General features: G+C 50.9%; 5 protein-coding genes across 5 annotated transcripts; 1 reads left to right on the top strand and 4 right to left on the bottom strand.

Moving 5' to 3' along the window:
- Positions 1–633: 633 nt before the first annotated feature.
- FTJAE_12075 (uncharacterized protein) lies at positions 634–3,627 on the bottom strand (the record flags this gene model as incomplete). The annotated part of the gene is made up of 5 exons (XM_037345085.1): positions 634–2,516; positions 2,585–2,966; positions 3,029–3,357; positions 3,417–3,526; positions 3,587–3,627. 5 exons carry the CDS (start codon positions 3,625–3,627, stop codon positions 634–636), a joined length of 2,745 nt encoding a protein of 914 aa, XP_037200892.1.
- A 1,193-nt stretch (positions 3,628–4,820) lies between these two features.
- FTJAE_12074 (VPS21-GTP-binding protein) lies at positions 4,821–5,647 on the bottom strand (the record flags this gene model as incomplete). The annotated part of the gene is made up of 3 exons (XM_037345084.1): positions 4,821–5,398; positions 5,446–5,509; positions 5,570–5,647. 3 exons carry the CDS (start codon positions 5,645–5,647, stop codon positions 4,821–4,823), a joined length of 720 nt encoding a protein of 239 aa, XP_037200891.1.
- Positions 5,648–6,335: 688 nt separating this feature from the next.
- On the top strand, positions 6,336–8,312 carry FTJAE_12073 (kri1; the record flags this gene model as incomplete). Its single annotated transcript, XM_037345083.1, has 1 exon — positions 6,336–8,312. One exon carries the CDS (start codon positions 6,336–6,338, stop codon positions 8,310–8,312), a length of 1,977 nt encoding a protein of 658 aa, XP_037200890.1.
- A 592-nt stretch (positions 8,313–8,904) lies between these two features.
- FTJAE_12072 (nitrate assimilation regulatory nirA) lies at positions 8,905–12,172 on the bottom strand (the record flags this gene model as incomplete). The annotated part of the gene is made up of 2 exons (XM_037345082.1): positions 8,905–11,053; positions 11,103–12,172. 2 exons carry the CDS (start codon positions 12,170–12,172, stop codon positions 8,905–8,907), a joined length of 3,219 nt encoding a protein of 1,072 aa, XP_037200889.1.
- Positions 12,173–16,872: 4,700 nt separating this feature from the next.
- On the bottom strand, positions 16,873–23,193 carry FTJAE_12071 (cell division-associated; the record flags this gene model as incomplete). The annotated part of the gene is made up of 2 exons (XM_037345081.1): positions 16,873–19,990; positions 20,039–23,193. 2 exons carry the CDS (start codon positions 23,191–23,193, stop codon positions 16,873–16,875), a joined length of 6,273 nt encoding a protein of 2,090 aa, XP_037200888.1.
- Positions 23,194–23,267: the final 74 nt, after the last annotated feature.

Genomic DNA, 23,267 nt, shown 5'->3' with positions numbered 1-23,267 from the left:
GAGGATGAATAAATACTGGAAGACTTCTCAAGGCCGTGCCGACATACGCATCCAAGAATTTGTCTACCATGTTCCAGTGACAGCTATGCTGACGACTGCCTTGCTTGCCTTTATGCAATGTACGCAAAGTCGATGCAATGTGTAACTCATGGATGGATAGACGACCTCACCTCAACGCTGACTGTATACAATGATGACTCCAAGAGCGCGTCTTCATTTCAAGACAGGATTCGATTCACGACACCTGCAAAACTGCCAAGTAAGGCCCTGCTACCTCTAACCTGCAAACATATTTTCAAGTCTTTTGATCCATGATCCTCGCTCCTCGCTCCCCGTCGCCTAGCTGAACCATAAGCTGGCGTCCCGATGAAAACTCGTGTAAGTGTTTCTGATTTTAATGCAACAACCTTTTCCCTTTCCCCTTCTTTTTTTTTAAGCTACTCGTACATGGAAGATTTGATTCCGCATAATGCATCAGCCGCCAACACCTGATTGTGAACAAATAAAAGGAGGATAGATGTTGCTTTCATCTTGTAAAGCTTTGAGATTAAGGCAGAGTGAGAAATGATCAGAACATGCCTTTCATTGTCTTATCGACTTGGGGGCACGTTTCTTGGAGGACCGTTTGAGTTTCTAACCCCATCGATCACCCTCCCTTTCTGCCTCGAGTCTTCGCATTCTCTCCTCCTCGTCACCACCATTGATAACTTCGTTTCGACGTGATGCAGCAGCAGACGTTGACGAGCCGGTCCGACGGCCTTTGCGCGACCCTGCATCGTCGCCGTCATCGCCCCGGTTACGTTTCCAACCCGCCATACCAGCGATACGTTGCGCTTCTTTGAGCAAACGCTCGCGATCCCGAGCCTCTCGCTCGAGCGTGTGTGGGTCCTTTCCAGAGTGCTCGTTGCGATTCGAAGAGCTGGTCTTCACTTTCGTGTCGTGACCGCGAGGACCAGAAATAGGCTTCGAGTCTCCAGCATCAATCGACTCGCGTCTGCTGCTATATCTAGATCCTCGATCGCGGTCCCGTTCTCTGTCCCGGTCCCTGCCACTTTCCCGACCCTTGTCCTTTTCTTTTTCTTTTTCTCGGTTACGGTCGCGGTCGCGATCGCGTCTGTCCCTGTCCCGATGTCGATCTTTGCGATCTCTGTCCTTTTCCCGTCGGCGGTCGCGGTCGTAGTCTCTATCCCGCTGGGAGGGGCGGTGGTTGGACTTTTTGCGATCGTCATCTTTGTCTTTTTCTCGATCCCTCCGCTTGTCCGAGTCTCTATCTCGACGGCTGCGGTGGCTTGATCTTTTGGATTCAGCTGGCGATGCGGAACGGTTCCGGTCAGTATATTTTTCATCCTTATCCTTCTCCTTGGACCGTGAAGACTCTTCATCGTCGTGAAAGTGACGCCGGCTTCTATGCTTCTTGCGTCGCGAATCGTCATCATAGCCTTCGTCCTCAACAGACTCTGAGCGATGACGCCTACGTCGACGGGAGCTTCGATGTCCCCTGCTGCGACTACGACTTCTGCTGACGGTTCGAGATGCTGATCCTCTTTGGTCATGGTCATGGTCATGGTCTCGGTCTCGGTCGCGTTTGTCATGGTCGCGAGGTCGCTCTTTGCTCTGCTCATGACGGGTGTCACGATCCTTGTCCTTTTCACGAGCGTCAGTAGGAACTGGAGCTGGAGAACTACTCCTGGACCGGGATCGGCCTCGGTCTGCTGGGCTATCTCTCATTCCAACCGGTTTAGAGGGAGGGACTTCACTTCCCACCTGGTAACCGCGTGCTCGAAGATGATGAAGACTTGTGTTAGGGAGCCCCTGTCTCATAGCCTTGGGCCCAGTAGGCGCATTCAAAGGAACATCAGCGGCTGCAACTGGACGAACAGCACCGGAAACATTACCCTGAGCAAGGTCTGAGTTCCCAGGTCCCGTATTACGTGTTGTAGAGGAAGCATCACCGGTAGCGGCATCCGCATTGCCTATGGCCTCACTGGATCCATCAGCTTGTCCGGCATCAACATGGCCCTCAGCGCTATCGCCCTGAATGGGCTGACCGCTTTCATCAACATGCTGCTGGCCATCACCCTGATCGACACCGTTCTGACCATTCTGACCGGGCCCAACCTGCGGAAATTGGCCTTGTGTCTGATCGTGATAGTTTGGGTTGCCTCCGAACTGGTAACCTCCACGGCCATATCCTCCGTAGTACCCACGGCCACGGCCTCGACCACGTCCGAAAGTGTTGCGGCGATAGTCATTGAATTGACCATAATTACCTTGATTGTATCCTGTCTGGAATCCTGAGTTAAAGCCTCCAAAGTCACCAGTTCCCATGCCAGGACCATTTTGATTGTAATTATTCTGGTCGAAATTCCACGACTGTGAACCGTTCCAGTTATTATTGGAGCCTTGGCCAAATCCACCTCCAAAACCGCCCATGCCGTTCATTGCCATGCCTTGAAAGCCACCGTTCATGTACATGCTCTGCATCGTCATTGGGTCCATGCCCATGCCCGGCATACCTATAGACGTACATGTCAGCATTTATCGTCACGTGTGCGCTGTCTGATTCATTTCACTGTAAACTTACCCATCATGGGAAAGCCACCGAATGAGTTTGGCGCCATTCCGTTCTGCATAGCCATCATCATCTGCATCTGGTTGAAGTCACCGGAGTTGGAGAATGAGCCATTCGGAAAATTGCCATTCATTGAGTCTGAATCGGGCTTCTCTTGATCGTGGTCTTGATCTTGGTCCTTGTCGTTTTCGGCCTCCATTTGTTGTTCGTTTTCTCCGTCGACGCCGTTGATTCCTCCTTCGCCATTTTGTGTTGCAAGAGTTTGCTCGTCGGATTTGTTTTCGATGGGCGCGTCCTCTATACTGCCGTCGGCAGGTGCGCCCTGAGCATCACCTGCCTCAACTTGCTTCGGACTCTCAGCGGCAGGAGTGTCGTCATGATGAGTAATATTCTCCTTTGAAAGAAAATATGTTAGTGGAAAGGCCTTGACGAAGGGAGAATCAGAAGTTTAAGTACCTGGACTACGCGTGGAGCAGGAGCGCCTTCATTAACCCTCTCGGCGCTATAGACCTGTACTGATGATGGCGTGTCGCCCCCCGAAATCTGTTCTATGGGTGTCTCGATGGCAGATGTTTCGGTTGTAGGGAGATTCTGTTTAGGCGCCTCAACCGGCGTCGCTGGTTCTGAGTTTTTGTCTTCCTTCGGTCGGCTTGCCTCGCGTTTCTTCTCCGCAGTGCGCAGGAAGACCCTGATTGTGGTCCTCAATGATTTATTGGGATTGCAGTCCTCGGCGGACAAGGGTGAGTGTTCGCAAACAGGACACGACGCGGGTAGATTGGATTGACCTTGACGCAGTGTTAGCACGAGGATGTAGTGGGCGAGCTTGTAGGGACCCATCGCGTACAAGATTCGCATATTGCCTGTTCGCAACAAGGAAGACGGTAGGCGTTGACCGCGAGCTTACTACAGATCGCGCATCGCAACTTGATTGGAATATCGTCGGGCGCAAGGGACCTGCAGAAGGGCATTAGCTTGCGCATTGGCGCGCTCTTTCATTCAGGCTGTGTAACATACCGAATCAGCTCCGCCTGAGCTTCCGTGATTGTTAATGCCATGGCGAAATGTTGCTGATCTGTGACGGAGCAGCCCCGAAACCAAGGACAGAGCCTAAGATAGCAGAAGAAGCGTCATGGGAAGGCTGTGTGTTGTAAAAAATGATGGTAGAAAAAAAAGAGGAGAGCAGAGGAGGAAGAGGTTTTGCTCAGGCAGATAGATATGCAGCAAGGCCGATCTTTTTCAAAGGTTCTGGTGCAACAGAATCACAGTCACTGTGATCGATTGGCGCGACGTTAGGGAATTACTAAGTGAGCTAAGTAAAGGTGGGTACTTATGCAGTAGTTCAACTCGGTCAAAGAACAGTGAAGAAAAGAAAATGATTAGTATAAAGAGAGAAGAAGCCAGGCCTGTTTGCTTCTGACGCAAAGGCCAACAGCAACTGGCTGCTAAAGGGCTCTGATGAGGTTCAAAATCGTGTAAAAAAGAGTGGGTCACAGACACACGCCAAGCCCAACAGGTACAGAGTAGAGGCGGCAGAATCCGACTGTGATCACGTGACCAATAAGAGAGTTGTGATTCAAGGAACATGCGACCAAAACAGCAAGAAATGAACAAGTACCGAATACTTATACCTAACCAGAAGGTTAGGATTTGGTGGGCTAAAAGGCAAAGGCCGAACCATAAATAATGTCTCGACTGCGGATTGGTTGAGCGAGGTAAATCACCGCAACTCGTACTGAGTGAGGTGTGATTGAGGTGAGCTGAAATAATCGATAACTAGCAGAGCGTTCAGATACGAGAATGACTCTGAATCATGGAGATGTAATTTACTGAGTTTGCAGGGAACTTGAACTTATTGAGTCATTGTTTGGATTAGGCTAGCGACTGATATTGTCAGGCAGAGCACATGAGAGGTACACTGGCACCTTAGTAGTAGTTCCTGTTATCAAAGAAACTCTCGCCCGACCCTTTTTGGAAGTGGTATATGCTCAGTCCATCAGTTTTGTTATTACGAGAAAGAGATAGACAAGACCACTAATTGTCCATACATGCCGCAACAAAACTCAGCTAGGTAGTAACAGGAAAAGAAAAGATAAAAACCGCAGAGTCAACTCCCATGTTCTCCTCAGCATCGATCCCAAGCAAACGGCTCGCAGGAAAAGGGCAGCATAACGTGCAACAAAATCAATTGTCGTGTGCACCTCCAACTCATCCTCTCACCCTCATCGACCCATAAACCACTCAACTCCGTCTAGCAAGCGCAGCTATCCTTAGCACCAACATCCTTGGGACCACCGAGATTTACTCTTTGCTCCTCGCCTGCCCGGCTGGCAGCATTCGATGCGCCAGCTCCTCTAGCACTCTTCAATGAAGTCTCGGGTATGGCGTTTGCGATGGCTGTAAAAACCTCGGTAACGTTATGCCCGCTCTTGGCACTGGTCTCAAAGAATAGTAAACCCTCCTCTTCCGCGTATGCCTGAGCCTCTTCTGTTGGAACCTTGCGTGCGTCGCCAGAGTCGTCACCTTCCTCGCCATCTTCACCATCAGCAGCAGCGCCCGAGTCACCCGTCAGATCCAACTTGTTGCCAACCAGTGCGATAACGATGCCGGGAGATGCTTGTCGCTGCAACTCTGCGACCCAGTGCTTGGCTTTGATCAGAGATGTGGGTTTGGTGAGGTCATAAACGACGAGAGCGGCCTGAGCATTTCGATAGTACATTGGAGCCAGCGAGGCGAAGCGCTCCTGGCCGGCGGTATCCCAAATCTCAAACTTGATTGTCCTTGTGGGAAGATTGCATTTTTGGGTCAAGAAAGCGGCTGTTGACGCAACTGTCAGCGACGCAATAGAAGGACTGGGGAGGTCTCAAGATACATACCACCAATAGTGGGCTCCTTGTTTTCTTGGAAGTCGTTGTTAACGAAGCGCAAAACGAGAGACGACTATTCGCTCAATTAGTATGCTAGGAGATGATTTCGCAGCATGTGATTGTTCAAGCTCACCTTTCCGACGGCGGCTTCACCGAGAAGCACCAGCTTGACGCTGCTGCTGGGCTTTGGGGCGTTGGCAGAGTCGGCCATGATTGCGGGATCGCTCGGAGATGAGGTCAAGTTGGATGAAGTAGTTTCTTTATGGTTGAGGCAAGTCGGAAGACCGGTATCGTCGTAAAAAAGCGGACACGTAGCGTAGACGGGGGGTTATTAAAGACAGAAAGATTATCGGGAGGCTAATGGTTTTGATGAAAGTTGCCTGGGGCAGAGGAGGTAAAGACGCGACGTCAGTAAGTAAGGTAGAGTTACCGCAAGGTTGGTTTAGTAGTGGAGGTCAGTCGAGTCGGTACAGTATCTATTGTAGAAGCACCCTGCATGGAGTGTAGGTACCTAAGGAGGTAGCAGCCGTAGCGGCGAAAGGGCCCAGTTCCAGGCGCTTTTCTAGAGGCTTTTAGTGGTCGGGGTTGGTCAGTTCGTTTCCCTGATGACGAAGCCACATGCAGCCGCTGCCAGCGCTCAAGGCAGCTAAGAAAAGAGTAGCCTTTGATTGGTTGACGTCAATATACTCGGTTTAATATTTTACCATGTTCCGACTCCCCGCCAAATTTTCAAAGCGGCAGAAAAAAAAAGTTGATACAAGCGCATGGAAGCTCTAATTGGGTCTCGTTTATAAAGATAGTGTCGCTTGTTGCAGTCTCTTCTTACACTCATTCTCTCAACGCAGGACCAATTGCTTCTTTAGACAATCCCTGGCTTGCTCTCAAGAACTATCTCCATCATGGGAAAGTCCACCGAGGATCCCAAAAACACCAAACGCACCCTCCTCGATGATAGCGACTCCGAATCAGAAGATGGAGGCGCCGCTATCGCTACGACGGGCTTCAAGGTGAACGAGGACTTTGCCCGTCGTTTCGAGCACAACAAGAAGCGAGAAGAGAGACAAAGACTAGAGGAGAAGTTCAAGAATACAGGAAGGCAGCCAGACAACGACGACGACGACGAGTCATCCTCGTCTGACGAGGAGGAAGATGAAGATGGCTTTCTTGCTACTGAAGATCTCGACGCCCAGATCTCTGCCACTCTCCAAGCCATTCGAAACAAGGATCCCAAGGTCTACGACAAGGAAGTGACCTTCTACAAGCCCGATGACCCCGCCACCACAGCAACCGAGAAGGAAAAGAAGGAAAAGCCAGTCTACTTAAAGGATTATCACCGAGAAAAGTACATGCGAGGCGACACTGGTGCCGAGGATGCCGACGAGGATGTGCCCATGACCTACAACCAGGAACAAGATGTCCTCAAGAACTCAATCGTGGCTGAGATGCATGCTGCCGCCAATGAGGACTCTGACGACGAGGATGGTGGTTTCATGAAGCGAAAGGAAGCAGAAAAGACGGACTCAAATGGTGTACACCCCTCGCGCAAAGCAGCCATGGCCATCACCGAGGTTGATGTTGCCAACGCCGACAAGAACCCTGAGACTTTCTTATCAAATTTCATGAGCGCGCGTGCCTGGGTCCCCCCAGATGGTTCGAACTGGAAAGCGTTCGAGTCGGATGAAGGAGAGGACGATGATGACCGCGCCGACCAGTTCGAACAGGCTTACAACTTGCGATTCGAGGACCCAGAGCGGAGCAACGAATTCCTTCGATCATATGCTCGTGATGTTGCCGCAGCCAAGTCAGTCAGGCGTGAGGAGAAGACTGGTCGCAAGCGTCAACGCGAACTTGAACGTGAGCGGAAGGAGGCCGAGAAGAAAGAGAGGCGTGAGGAGAAGGCTCGTCTAAAGAAGCTCAAGCTTGATGAGGCCCAGGAAAAGCTGCGCAAGATCAAGCGCACAGCTGGCAATGCGGGCAAGGATCTGACCGATGAGGACTGGATCAAGTTCCTCGACGACGCATGGGAGGATGACAAGTGGGAAGAGGAGATGAGGAAGCGATTTGGTGACGATTACTATGCTCAACAAGACGATGCTGCGGCATCAGAGGACGAGGAACAAGAAGGCGGGAAGAAGAAGTCCAAGCATCCCAAGAAGCCAAAATGGGATGATGATATCGACATCAAAGATATCATTCCAGATTTTGAGGACGATGAAGAGAAGCCAAACATTAGCCTAAGTGATGTCGAAGACGACGCCCAGGCGGGCGAGGACGAGGAAGACGAGGACGAGGACGGCCGGGTCGCCAAGAAGCGCAAGACAGACCACAAGAAGGCCCGCAAGGAGTCCCAGAAGCAAGCTCGTCAGGAGCGCGCCAAGCTTGAGGCTCTTGTCGACTCCAAACTTGAGCTTACCGACCATGCCATCTTCAAGCAATCATCTCATGCTCCTTTCCGCTACCGCGAGACCTCCCCTCAATCTTTTGGAATGACAGCGCGCGATATTCTCCTCGCTCCCTCCGACGCTGCCCTCAACGACTATGCTGGACTCAAGAAACTTGCCACCTTCCGCGACCAGGAGAAGAAGCGCAAAGACAAGAAGCGTCTCGGTAAGAAGGCTCGTCTACGCCAGTGGCGTCGTGAGATCTTTGGAAAGGAGTACGAGCGCGACGGTCCTACATACGGCTTCGAGCGCTTGATCTCTGCCGATGAAGACGCTGGTGGCGCCGTGATCGAGCCTGCGAGTGATAAGAAGAGGAAGCACAAGAAAGAAGATGGCGAGGAGGATAACGTGGTAGGCGATGTTGGTGAGAGGAAGAAGAAGCGAAAGAGGTCCAAGGGCAAGAAGAGTGCTACTACCACTACAGCGGAGGAATAGAAGGATGTTGGGGGGATCGATCAAGATACCACTGCGATAGCATAATAAGAACCAGGCGTTCATCTTGTATTTCTAGTTACATTAGGCTGTCTTTTCAAGTAGAAGAGTTGAGCCCGTCCCATCACAAAAGCAAGATGCATTCAATTCAACAACATTTCAGAAACTTTGATTTCTTCTTAGCGAATTATCTCATCTCTTGGCAAACGAATGTCAACTCATCTCTCAATGAGCATGACGGGTATGATGGTATCTCAAGTACTTAAAACACAATTTTCCTTTCCCCCCACGGTTAGATGACACGTCCGACAATGTTCGCCATACAAACTTCAATATGCCTCTTCGCCAATACCCAACCAAATCCAGCCTTATCTCTGGTACAGATTCCCATGTGGAAAGTTATAACGAACAAAAAAAAAGGAGAAAAATATAAGACGTCACCCAAGGCTCGTGGCCTTCTTCAGATTCAAGTCCTGGCTGACAATGTCTTCTGGCCACACTACCTAGGTCAATATCGTGGCCCAGTGAACTTGTGTGGCCGCGAAGACCTCCGGGAATATGGCGTTACCCAGGCTAACCACTCCGACAGTCCCTCCTAAGGACCCTGTTGCTGTAGCCCACCCAATGCATTCGGCGTTGCCAAACCACTACCCCCTCCCCCAAATACTCCCGTAAATGGGTCAATTCCACCCATGTTGAAGCCGGGATCTTGGCCCATCTCTGGAGGCTCCATGTTGAATGGCATGAACCATGCGGACGATGCTTCCGGTCCGCTAAGCCCTGCTCCATCAGCCATACCAGCTGCTTGCCCATTCATGCCCGCCTTAGCTGTAGATCGCCGACCTTGTAAGCCTCCATCGGGGTGGGTTCCCGAAGCAACAGCGTCCCAGTCAAGGCCGCTTATTATATCCTGACCACCACCCAACCCCGTGCTGGCGTCCAAGGAATATCCTCCGAAGACAAGCTGACGATCAAGGGGGTCAATATTTCCATTCGCGCCCTGTCCAAAGTTCATGGCTAGCAACTCAGGAGGGAAGAATGTGGGGGTGTGGGCATGATGGGAGAACGCCGTCATGTTGGCCGGACTCATAGGCGACATAGCTGTGCTGAAAGCTGGGTTTTGCGCGTTTGATACTGCGAGGGGATTGTAACTGTTGGAGGGCAGTCCCAACCCACCCGAGAACCTACGTTCCTGAGCCCCAGAGACCGAGTCCGCGTCTGTCCCTTGTATGGACTCGAGATGCTGACCTGACTGTGGCGGCAAACCAGCTTGTTTCTTGGCGCTCTGCTTCCTCTTGGGTCCCACAGCGCGGATGGCATCCTTATGCTCAACACTCTGGGGTGTTGGAAGCGTGGAGAAGTATTCTTCCACCGATTGCAGCTCGGGCTTCGCTTCCAGAACGCCATCTGCTCCCGAATCCTTCCGTTTGTGGGTGGCAGGGTCCATGAATTCGGCATCAGAGAGGCCATGCGGGTACCGGTTGAACCAGTCTCCGTATTGTAGGAAAGACGATTGCGCTGCACGGTCTTGCAGATTTGCACCGGCTCTCATGGCGTCTAGGGCATTTCGATACTGAGTGCGCACATTCTCCACCATCCAGTGAAACATGCCCCAATACTTCTTCATCTTGTGAAGATACTTGACATTGGTGGTCAGATTGGCTTCGGCTGTTGGCTTCATGGTGGGATTTCCAGATATGACACCCAGTATGTGGACTGTTGTGGAGGAGAAGGCGCAGTATCCAGCAAAGGGTGCCGAAACAAAGCATCGCGATTGTTCGGCTTCGCGAAGGAGCTCAGATATCTGATTCGCAGCACTGAAAGTCCTCTTACTCGCTTCAGAGAAAAAGTCGTCATGAACACCTTGCTGCTTTCGCGCTGACATCGCTGCTCGACTCACAAAAAGGATGTTATGCTGCAGGCAGATATGCATGAAAAGAAATTGACTTGCCGTGTTCTCTGTCTTGTGGACGTCAAGGTTCTCAGCGGAGTACTTGAGTGACGAAGGTAAACTGGCTTCAAGATTCACAACATCGTTGAGATGCTTCACATATTGAGATTCGTCCTCCCACATGGGGTTTGGGTCCAGATCCTTTCCCCCTTGGCTAAGGTAGGTAATGATCCGTCCCCAGAGTGCGATGGCTCGGATCAGAAAAGCTGCAACTCCCATGTTCTCTCGTGCATCAGCAAGTTGCCCATCATTGGGTGATGCTGGGTGAGGAACTTGACCATCGAGCATCTCGGTTGGAGCAGGCATGTCGAACTGGAAGTACTTCTCCTTCACCGGCAGAGGAATCTGGATCGTATCCTCTCTGATGAACATGGGCCGATCTGTCCCCGAAGAGTTGAAACGATCCATGAGAAAGCACGCCCACATTATACGTCGTCGAATTTCTCGGTCGATGAAGCTCAGCTGTTTTTTGGGACCAGTACGACCAGAGGGGTCATACTCGAGGTCTTTGTGCAGCTGAAGGGCGAAGGCCATGCGAATTGCTTGACCGCCCAAAGCCCAGCTACGGCCACCCTGGCATGTTCCAAATTCGTGAAGGCCCAAAATGAGAAGACAGGTCAAAATTGTGAGATTTGGCCATTCGTATCGCCTGGTACAGATGTCTCGAGCGTGTGACGCCCATTCTTCGCCGCGTAGGAACTCTGGTCCCGAAGAATTCACTAGTGGGCTCGAAGTGAAACGAGCAGCTACAGCGCACACTGTGAGGACAAGCACTGGGGGCAGCGTACCATTCCTGTGGACCATTAGCAAAACACACATGTTTTGATCTTGAAAGGACTCACTTCAGCTTTCGCATATAACTGGGTTTGTGGAGAAGATGATATGATTGACCGTAGATGTTGTCGAAAAACACCTCGGCCAGATGCTCCTGGATTTCTTTGGAGGGTAGTGCCTCAGTGCCTTCATGCTGAAGCTTATTCTCTTCGGCTTCCTGTACTTGTAGGCTACTGGGCCTATCATCGCCATCGATCTTGGGCTTCGAGGGTGCCTTGGCCCACGCTTCTAGATCAGGTCCAAAGGCTTCTTCGGCGCCACGCTTTTTCGTTGGCTTATTTGAAGGTACGGTTCCTGGTATCGCTGGTTTAACAACGGCCCGAGTCACGGACGAAGCTACTTCCTGATCGGACTTGGGAATGACCTTGATAATGCGTTCTTCCATACGCTTTAATCGCTTATCAAGCATGGCCATGTAGTCTGTTCGTGGCGCCGCCTTTCGAGTGGTGACCTTATACACACATGGTATACGAGAGCGTAAACAGTGCTTGCAGGCGGGCTTCTCGCCCGAGCAGCGGATCTTCTTTCGGCGGCATGCAATGCACGCAAGCGGGAGGCGTTTTCTTTCCTTGCCAGCTTTTGTCTTCAGCTCACTCCACGCCGGTGTGGCATCGGCTTTATCCTCCTTGGGTTTACCGCCCAAATCCGTGGCATCTGCACGACTACGGGAAGCCAATCCAAACTCATCGGTAGCCGAGTCTTCGAGGACGTTGGATGCGGGAGACGTCCTATCTGGAGGAGCATCGGAGCCATCCATGCTCTGGCTCCGGTTGCCTCCAGGGAGGGTGCCAAATGGCAAACCGTTGTGTGCGAGTCCAGACATCGCCTGGTGCTGAGAAAATGCAGTGGGTGATTGCGAAGCGTGGGCGTGGGCGTGATCGGCCAGAGAAACGAGAGAAGGTTGGTCGGGAAGGCCTTGGTAAGCAAACGCGAAATCGTCAAAATGTGAGTGATCCATTAAGGCGCCGTGAGAGGGAGATGGCACAGCGTGCAATTCAGCGACGTCGCGATAGAGTTGAGGACCAGAACCGAAGGACTGCTGGGCATGTTGAGAATGCGAAACGGCACGACCGGACATGGCTCTGCCAGAAACAGAGTTGCGACGCGGGCCTTCCGAGGCCAGGAATCCGGTATTGTAAAACAAAATCTACCGGGCCGGTGTGGTTGCGGTGATGGAGCGAAACAACAGAATTGAGCAGGGGATTCACGCTTGCGAGTGCAGCCCGGCTGTGCGAAACGAAATCTTTATGACGGTTGGCGGCGGCAGCTGTTGTGCAGGTTAAAACGCTGCAGCGCAAGAACGTTGAGATTTGAGGTAACCCGAAGTCGTCCGGGGAGTTTATGGAGAACCAACGGGTACGTATGTAGTCAGTGGCTCCCCGCACTGGAAGCTGGGGATTGGTCTGCGCCCCGGCTGGGGCGAAGGAACTGGCGGAAGTGAATTGAGAACCGTTAGGAAGGTTGATTCAACAGTGATGCAATGGGTATCGGATCAGGCCGCGCGAGTCGACGTTCCGTGAGGAAGGAAATCCGTCTCTTCGGAAAGCTGCGAACTGAGCTCTCGGGTGGTGTTTGAGAGAGGTGCAAGAAGGGCCCTTGGTCTTTGGGTGGAAGAGATTGAGTCGTGGAAGCTGGGGGTTTAAGGCCCAGAATCACAGAAGGGTGGGGACCTTAAGTGGTAGAAAATCAAATAGCAGCGATCACGATAGGTTAGAGAGGTTGTCGTGCACGGTCCCGGTGTGCGACTGTGGGGTAGAGAAACAGCAGCGTCTGTCTGGCAGTCTGGCTCTTGGGACTTGATAACTTTGGAGGATTTGGTTCAAGGTTGGGCCGCTTTTGGACTCATCTCTCCTCTTGTCTCTCTTCCATGGCGATGCTAGCCATGTAATCCATGTTCACAACCATGCCCTGCCCTGCGAGAAAGACAAGGAATCGGTGGAGACGTCGGCCGTCGACAACGCGTGTGGTGGAGGCGGGTGGTGGGTGTGGAAGTCCCCTAAACGTTTAGTACAGTCGTAGCAGCTGTAGGGGGTGACGTGATGTGATTGATTGATGGTCTGTGTAGTGTTGTTGTGTTTGAGTTCATGTCATGTGTAAACCGTTCGTGCATACAAACGGGACAGGAGATTGTGGTCGTCACTCATGTTGGACAGGCAGATTGACAGATTGACAGTGTCTATGACTTTGTGTTGATGGTGATGTTGTATAGAAACAAATTGGTTGGATCGGAGAAACGTGGATAGGTATAGATAAACGAATGCCCATCTCCTTCCTTCCTCGCTTCCATCACATCCAAACAACCAACTGACAACTATTACCAGGAAGGACCAACAGATATTACCCAAGAAGGAATCTCCGCCCAGGATCTTTTCTACTCTTGACATCGCATATCCCAAAACAGATCATACATGCTCGGTACTAAGACAATGGTTTCTGAATATGGCCTTGGAAGCTGCCCTGAGTCGTTGACTGCAACTTAGTACATAAAGATCTACCTACAGAGTCTCTCTGCCTCATTATGATGTTCGTATGAAAACCCCTTCTTCCTCGAATGTTACTGGGGGAAAAACTCAGCATCTCCTGGTCAGATCAAAGAGGCATTTCTCCTGCTATTAATTTTAGTTGGATACGAACACGTGCGTACGTAGTTATTGCGGCTCGTTCGGCTTAATGTGAGGCCTAGTCGCTTGTATTAACTCTACAAGGCATCGCGATCTTCCTCACGTTGTCGTCTTTGGTTTGGTTTGGCTGGCTTGGGTTGTCACTGTCAAGTCAAGGTTCACTGAGACAAGGCGCGGCAGGATATCAGAGGGCTAGCCAGGTGAACTAGTCTAAGGCGGGCCAGGGGACCCTTGAACCTGTCTTGGCCTGGTTTGTCTGAGTCTGGTTGTTGTCCAGGACCCCAGGCTATCAAGGCGATGCAAGCATAAAAGCGGCAAAAAGCAGGGCGTGAGTTCACCCAACAAGAGACCGCCTCAGCTCGATCTTGGACTGCAGGTGCACTAAAACCCTCTGATGGCATGGACTAGTCGAGAAATGCCGGAGCCGGCCAGGGTCTAAACCGCTCGACTACCGACCCGTGGTGTGGGCATCACGTCTCGTATTGTAGCATTCTGTTCCCCTGCATTAAGACGCGGTGTTATTCCTCAACGGTTATTTCCCTCTTGATGGTTCTTCCCTGCATACATGGTGCCAAGAAAGCGCCTACTATGGGAGTCGGTATGTATGGAACAGGCGGCTCAGATGATCTGCGGCTTAGATGCCTTTGGAATCACCAATTGAGCAGACCACGGGATATCTTGCATGCACTCCAGCCCCGGCCAGGGTCGACGTCCTTCGAAACCACTATCCCGGACCCTTGTTCGACGTGGGCGGCATCTTCCGAGAAGTTTGGTGCTAGGGGCAAGTTAGACTTCACGGTCAAATAACTAGGTGTCATAATGCTACGTGGACTTCATGTACTCAATAGGGGAACAATTATTGTTCTGGCGATACGGTATGATGATTTACAGCAAATTGAAACATGTAGACGTGTTCATCATATATGGCTCAACAACAAGCGAGGTGCCTGTCTCGTCTCTCCCACAGGGAGTCAATCTACTGGCCGGCATATTGGACCAGAATATCACATCTACGCGAGTCCTACCCATCACGCGTACTTGGTAAGGCTTAGACTTGGGGGCCAGGAGGGAAGAAAAGGTAAATTGGAGGCGTGAGACAGAAAACGGCTGTCCTGTCCTGCTGCACAGACATTTCAGTACATGGATCCCTTGCCTACCCAAAAGTTCCTCGTCTCCTCCAAGATCATCTCCCTAGGGCTGTAGGTAGTGTAGCAACTGACTCTCTCACTCAAACCGCTGGGTCGGTCATCACGATGTGGTTGAGAGGTATGATCGCCATACAATCAGTCGAGCATGGATATCGTGACAAGCGAAGGCAACTGATGATCCGGTCTAGAACCTCAACATGATGACCTCTCATTTTACGGATACGTACGGGGGTACATACTTTGCTGTCTGTCTACATACATACGACCAGACCCCCTGGACGTCAATGACATATGCAGAGAGAGAGAGAGAGTTACATACCATGGGATCCTCACCATCTTTCCTGGTGCACGCACATTCACTCATTCATTGCTCACTGGCTCTGACACACGCACGGAGGCACGCAGCCAGCACTACGTACGTACATACATCCATACATACACTACAACACAGCGAGCGAGCATCATCCTCGTCGGGCCGGTGCCTCTGCTGCCGGTTCCATAAATGATTCTCTCTTTCTACTCTGAACGGGCGTAATAGCAACGCGGTCCGCCCGTCGCAGACGCTACTGACCAAGGCAAGGTAACATAACCTGCATGTGCCATAGCATCTGTGTGTTTGCGCCGCACTGCATCCTCCTGGTGATCAGCAGGAGATTCTCTTGTGTGTTTTGTGTGCCAGAGGAGGGACAGTGACATCCAGGCTATGCAATCTAGCTGTTACTTTGTTTTGGTTTTTGGTTTTTTTGGCCTTTCTGCGATACGGCACGGTACGGGCTGTTGAGTTCCTAGTAGTATCGTGTATGTGGGATAAGTGGGATAATAAGTACGCGTGGGGTTGGGCTTATAGACGCGACGAATAGATATCAAACCAACGAAATTAGGTCATTATCTCAAACACGCAGAGTCCTTGCGCACGAACTCGCCTAAGCCCTACAAGGAGTTGGCTTAAATTAACACACTTTAAGATGCCGAAAAAGGATCAAATAGGATATGCTTATGCCTATGCCTATGTGTGCCTATGTATGCCTAGTAGTAGTTATGGCTATGGGTGTCTATTAATACATGGAAGTCTGTTTGTTGGGCTGCGCGCTGAGCTTCATTGGCATAGGTAGATTAGTCTGTTTACCCTAGGCTGTCTAGGTTGTCGCGGCCTCAAAAAGATAACTTACTTATTAGCCAGTCTACTAAGTTATTTCACTACCTTACGGATACTCTCAGATTAGACATAAACACCTGCCAATTCCAGGATAATTCACAGGACTAAATCTCCTCTCTCTCTCTCTCTCTCGAGTCTCAGGTCAGTCTCTTCTGCATCTCCTTCTGGAAGGTATCACAGCATAGTTTCTCAGCATATCTTGACTGGCACTTCAAGATCCAACCATCTTCCTCAGCCACTTACACCGTGCAACCTACAACCTGCAATATGTCTGAGCCTCGGTCCGTTTCGGCCATGGCCCGATCTTGGTCGCAGAAGTGAAACCGTTGTTAATGTTGCACTGCATAAAACGTAGATGATATCTCCCGGTTGTGGCCATGCTGTCACATCAACAACATGAATCTTCCACACAAACAGAAGGCCATGTGCACCTCGAACTATAAACAGTGGAATCGTGAGAGAATGAGCAAGTTAATGGTTATCTGACTTTCATTTCAATCTTGGGTGGTATCCAGAGATGTAGCTCATCTTCCCCTGGCCTGGCCTTTCACTCAACACACATACCTCCGTACCTAGCCTTGGGATTGTTCCAACAGCCGGGCCAATTATGGATCATAAACTCAAATTTGTTCATCAAAAAGCACTATCCCTTCATTAATCTAAAAACCAAACCAGGATCCCACTTATCCAAACTCCCGGAAATGCTAGGCTAGGTATCCTGCTACGCCATGCTATGCTACGCCATCTAACCTCTATTCAGTATCAACAAGAGACGCGATGCTTCGTAACCCTGAAAAGGGATTAAACAACCAAAACACTTTGCCCCCCCTATTCAATCAATCTTCCCCTCTGCTCAGTGCTTGATGTACACCGGGATGCCATACAGTACCACCGCCGCAGCGTTGAGGTACCGGAACTTGCACGCCCCCCGGGACCGCCCAACCGCCTCGGCCAGTGACACGTTGTTCATTACTTGACCGTCTTCCTCCGACTCACTCTCGTCCTCGCTCGAGGCCCGACTCTTGCCCTTGACTCGCTTATTCTCCTTGAACGTGCCCTTGGGGAACAGTCCCCATTCCTCAAACGATCGGCCCGCGAACCGATCAATGTCCCTATCCGTCACGTCCCATAGCGTACCCACCACAGCTGGACATCCAGCCATCATGTAGTTCCACACTGGGCCGTAGGACTCAAACTCTCCGGCTTCTGTTAGCGACGCAGAGCTGCAGCCCATCAGGAAAGTGGCTGGCCTGCATTTTTCTAGACGCCGGATCGTGCGTGCTCGAATATACTGCGCGCCGCTTCCGTGTCCAAAATAGAGGAGAATCTCGGAGCTTGACAAGGCCTTTTCAAACTCAGCTTCTTCAGGAGCACGGTTAACAATGCCTGTCCAGCTGCCGAGGCCCTTCATAATCGGCTCGAAGGTAGATTGTGTGTTGACCAGGTCTTTCGAGGGGTTCAAAATGTAGGTACCTTGCTCGGCAGACACGTAGTGGCCCTCTGGTCTGTCTTCAGAATTATCATCGCTCGCCGATGGTTGCGATTCCGTAATAAGTTGCCTTAAGCAAGCCAATGAAGGTACACGCGAAATTGCAAGTCCTTCCATACAGGGCATTGACTCCCAGGGGAAAGCATGGAGGGCCTTGTCAAGAACCAAAACAGTGTGAGCCCCTTCTGCTCGGTCAGATCCCGTCTTAGCCGCGTCGTAGTAGCCGCGCAGGGCGTCATAAGTCTCGACCACCATAGCGTCAAAGTCAATTTCGTCATAAGCGTTGCGTTCTCCGTGGAATTGGAGAATGTCAACAACAAAATAGAGCAGGTCATTAAGAGCCTCGTCATAATCACTGTCTGGGTCACTGGGATCACCCAGACCGATGAAAAGATCAAGGACTCGTGGGTCAAGGGCCACCTTGGGTGTCTTAGCCGACTTTTTGCTTCGTCCTTGCTTTCGAGAAGGCAGATTACTATCGAGTATCTGTTGGAAGCTCTTCTGAAAACGTGCAAGGAGGTCCGATCGGCGTTCGTGCTGAGAAAAGATACCCTTGAAGCCACCTAACCAAGTTGTCTCGATAGTGCTCAGAAGATCCTTAAGGCGATCGTCCAATGCCTCTCGCTCAGCCCACCAAGCGGCTTTCGCACCCTTGACACTAAAGTCTCGACTGGCAGAGTGGCTCGTCTCGTTAGCGAGCCGAATAATCTCCATCATCTCGTCCTTTCCGTTCTCGAAGTTGAAGATATCCGAGTCAGCATCTCGGGAATTGGCACGTTCAAGAGGCAGTCGGAGAATGAATGGACTGTGACCAGCCTGGAATTTAGTGATACACAAATCATGGTGGTTGTCGCTAAGGGAGACGGAAACCACACTCCAGTTGTGAGGTACCATGTCGATATAGTTATTTTGAAACTGGGCCATGTCTGCTGTGAGTCCAAGGCTAGACCGCCTTGAGTTGTGGGCAGAGTCAATATCGGCTGGCTTAGCGGTCTCCTTGGTTTGGAGAGTGCTTTGCTCGCGCTTCCAAGTGACGTTACGAGCCAAGTCTACAGAGAAAGTTGCAAATCCCGAGCCAGCAAGGACCCTAGATTGTGTCGTAGACGTAGCCGACAGAAGAATGGCCGTGTTCTGTAGCAAAGCCGAAATGCGATGAACCATGGTGCTATTAGCGGTTGACAGGGTTGAAGCATGAGCTTCGAGAAGTAGTTCTTGTGCTTGTTTCAATGCTTCAGCGAATGCAGGAACACTGGTTTCCTTGGAATTCTTTCGCTCAGCGGCACCTGTGCGTCCTTTACGTGGAGGCGTCTGGCCCTGTGAAGCTTTCGTCTTGTCAGAAGCAGCAATAGCAGGGAACGAAATGGTCGAATCCTGGATGACGGAGAATACAGGGTCGTGAATCATCTGCTCTGTGCTATGACCGATAAGCGAGATTGCAGTCACAACTTGTTCCTGTGACAGAGTCCCAAAGAGCTTTGGCAGTTCTCTAGCATCCTCTAAAGTTGATAAAGCAGAAGCCCAATCCTTCTGACTGATGAAACCTAAAGCCCGTGATAGGACGACCGATGCCATCAGAGAAGCTTGGTATACGTCTTTTGGTAACTTTAGCACCTCTGCAGCAGATGGCTGAACCTTGACAACGACCTCCCGCTTTTGGGTTCGGGGTGCAGGATTTGCAGCAGTCCTAGCCCTTGTCGTCCTTGTGGCAGTTCGAGTGGCCCGTGTAGCAGCTGTTGCTCGTGCTTTGGCAGCAACCGGTGCTGTTTTCTTCACCTCATTCTGGATGCTTAGCACCTTTCCATGATCGCCAAGGCGTTGCGCGGTTTCCTCGGCAAGCTGAAGTAGTTCACGGGCTTTGTCTTCGTCGCCGCTATCGCGAAACAAGCCGCCCAGTTGGCAAGCGACCTGTACCCGAGACGCTGAGATGTCTTCCGGTAACTCGTCGAATGCCTCATTGCCGAAATCGAGTGCCTTGGTTAGCTTTCCAGCTCGGTGGTAGACGGAACCTGTCCAAGCGAGTACCTGTGCACGATAGAGTGATGAGCCTGTGCTTTCAGCAACCTTTTGGGCCGATTCGGCGTAGTAAATGGTCTCCTGGTACATGCCAAGGTGGGCATAGACAGAAGAAACATGCAGGAGACCTCGCAAAAGGGGGAAAGCAAGTGCCCAAAATCGAGGACCGATCACCTGGCCAAGCTTGGCATCAGCCTTGACACTATCAAGACTAGCTGTTGAGACATTCATAACGCCAGGACTGGCTGCTCGGGATGCTGTCGCCTCGATCTTGGACCAATCGTGTGAAAGGATTCGAACGCTGGATTTAACGCAGGTGAGCGCATCTTGTATCCGACCACGCTTTAAAGAGAGAACTGAGTCTAGGAACGAGCTGAGGGCCAAAGATATGTTGACTTGTGATTTTGACAATGCCCACGATGAAGCAGATCCATTGTAAATGGCTTTTGCTGCCGCTAATGAGGAATCGCTAAAAATGAGTTAGAATGGTTCCATCTTCCGATTGTTATGTACTCACGCTTCATCGATATTACCGATGCCAGAGTAATACTCGGCTTGTGTCAAATGAAACCCAGCAATCAGGCCACGAGAGGCACCGTCGGCTTGGTCCAGAAGCTTCTTTATCTCATCGAGTGTTTGTTTCGCCTCAGAGAAGTGACCGATATTGAGATGTTGTGATGCAAGAAGTGTATGATTAAGAATGATGTTGTTATAGGTCGGTTCGGCCAGAATCTTGGACAGAGGTGTCGATAGCTCTAAGATCTCAAGTTGCAGACTGTTCTCACCCCGAAGATTGGCGAAGTGGCTGGCAGATTGGAGGTGTGTCAGAAGACCATCAGGATTGTCGATTCGCTCACAGACATCATTTCTGGATTTGCATGATTCAGTCATCGATTTCCAAGAGATAATGGCTTCTCTCAGGGCAGACACTGGAAGAGGAGCGCTAGTGACAGCCAATGCAGACATTGACTTATGTAATGCCCTGAGATGCGGAAGATAGCGAAGCAGAGAACCGTCATCGCCATAGTCTTTGCTGTCCAGTTGTTGAATTGTTTCTCCAGCTAAGTTGGAAATTTGCTCCATTTCGTTCTCTTCACCAATGGACTGGAAGAGCAGCTGCAGTAGAACACGAAGACGCCGGATTGGGAAGCGGTCGGGTGTGTAGATTCGCAGAAGAGCCTGGACTGATGGATCGTGCAGTTTGAGTCGCTCTGCCCTGGCTGCCGTGTCTCCCACGATTTGCATCAAGTGTTCGAGCACTGCAGCTCGCTCACCCTCGGGCAGAAAGAATGCCCAGTCGTTCCATGAGTGGTCAAGCTTAGCAATTGAACGTAGTGTTCGGGACAATATCTCTGCCTTATCATCAGCACTCCAAGCAATGCTCGGAGGTTGAGAATCTAGCGCTGTAGTAACCTTGACCAAGGCGCCCTCTTCGATCATGTTGGTGCAGATTGATCGGAGAGTTCTGATTGCATCCTCACTTCGGTTTGCAGCCTTGCAGAGATCGGCAAACAACTCCAGCTTGGTTGACATATGAGCCTTCTCCTGCTGGGCCATAGGCTGATCCTGAATAATCTCAATGGATCGACTCAAACATTGAAGAATCTCCTTACTGATTTGTTTGGACTTGCCGAGGTCCTTGCGTATTTGATTATACCTGGCAAAATACAGGCTGGATATTTTCGCAAAATAGCCACTGAGCTGCTCTGTTCGTGCTCTTGAAATCGTGGGATCGAGAACAACATCAATCAGTTTGTTGCAGTCGCAGAGAACCTCATCCATATGCTTCCAAGTAATAGAGTCAGCCTGGATATCGCCGTTGATGACCACTAACGCGCCATCGATAATCTGATTGATCGACTGCATCAAAATCTCTCGTCGTTGGTCGAACTGGAGGATAGATTTGGCCGAAGCGTCTCTGCCGGGAGAGGCGCCTAGCCAACGTCGACCGAACCGTGGAAACTTGGTAATGAATGTCTTCAGATGCTCCCTGATTAAATTTAATGTGCCATCTTTTACTTCCGGACCATTCGAGTTGCTGACAAGGAACCCAACAGCTGACCGTCGAGCGAGTGAAAGACTCTCTAGCAGCTCATTAAGGTCGGTGATGTTTCCACTCAAACTCCCTTCGAGGCTCTCTGTAACCTCTTGAACCAGCTGTTGCGTCTCGGTATCATGCTTGGATTGCTTCAAGAGTGCAGCAAGAAGGCGGGCGGAAATAGAAAACATGCGAATAGCTGATTCCTCGTCAGGTTCTAGTATATCCTTCAGTTTCTGGAACCAGTGGCATGCTGCATCGTTTTGCCGGTCCGTTTGAGCTGCGACACCAAGCAGTTGGTAAATGGAAGTTAGGGGAGAGTCGAATGAAGCCTTGGCTTGACACTTTTGCGGCCCAACTAGGCCCATGAGCGCGTTGAAGGATGTAGCAATCAAATCGTATGTTGGTCCATTTGTGGGTGGCCGTCGTCGAGTATATGCGCGAACGCATCGAGAAAAAGGCGAGAGAATATCGTCCTCAACATTTCCACGGTGACCAGCCATCTTCCACCATCTAAGCTGAATCTTGAAACAGAGCACTTGCAGCTTGAAAGCTGAAGTTGGAGACGGACTCAGTCTCAACTCTGTGGCAACTGAATCTTCCTTGCTAGAGACACTGGGTGCTAGTGAAAGAAGAGTCTGAGATAGTGAAGCTAGTTGCCGGGCTGCCTTTTGGGCTTCCTTCGAGTTTTTGGCCCCCGACCTCACTAAGAGGTTGATGGGGGATGATACATGAGATTCCTCGAGAAGTGGTAGCACGGCCTCGATATGGGCTGGTTTCTTAGAATGCGCAATCCATCGCAGCACTTGGATTTGACAACCTGTGACAATTGGTAGCAAGCTATCGGGAATCTTATCACCATAGTCGAGCAACTCCAAAATGACTTGAGCAGCTGTTTGTCCTTCGGTAGAGTTTGGTTTCGTTGACTTGTTAACTCCAGCATCGAGCCGTCGCTTCAGAACCCTCAGCTCCTTTAAGGCTTGATCTTGAAACCCAAGCGCCAGAAGTTTGCTAATGAAGGCTGACATTCCATTCTCGAGTTGGAAATCTGTTTGTGCCGCCTGCATTGGGCCCATAATAGATCGTAGACAGGTGAACGCCACGCGGGCGCACTCGACAGCGGCGAGACATCCTGTAGACTGCGTTGCAGCTTGTGTTGCTGCTTTTGCGGCGATGTTTGGCGAGGTAGCTACGCGATTCAAAGTTCGTGGCTGCAGCGGTGATAACGGTGCGGATAGGGATCTCCGTAACGTTCGAGGGCCAGAGGTTTTCTTGGAGTCTCCCTGAGAGGCTTGTTGCTTACTCGGAGTCGCAGGAGTGGTGGGCTTCGCTGCTTCGCTTAGAGACTTGATGCAAATGTTGATTACATGTGTTGCCAGAGCTGCACGGTCCTTCGATGAAAGCTGCTCGCTGGTAGACTTTGCTGTCTGAGTTTTGCCGCCCGCGGTTCGTTTTGCCTTCGAGTTTGTCGTCGTCTTAAAGGCCGTTCGTGAATTGGTTTGTGATGCTGTGTATGAAGTCTCGATGTCGGGGAGCAGTAGCTCCTTAAGAGTCACGACTGTGGCAGTCGTGCATGTTGATGTTGAGGCTAGAGCTGTCTTGGCCGCGTCGGCCTTTGCCTGCAGTGAAGTCATTTAGATTATGAGTGTAATTTCGTTACCATGCCGTCGTCAAAAACCAAAAGCTCCTAATATGGAGGCAAGTACAG

Source organism: Fusarium tjaetaba, assembly GCF_013396195.1.
Source record: "Fusarium tjaetaba strain NRRL 66243 chromosome Unknown NRRL66243_c0000315, whole genome shotgun sequence".
Classification (NCBI taxonomy): Eukaryota; Fungi; Ascomycota; class Sordariomycetes; order Hypocreales; family Nectriaceae; genus Fusarium; species Fusarium tjaetaba.
Note: the sequence above shows the minus strand (reverse complement) of the source record. Positions and strands in the feature narration are given on the sequence as shown.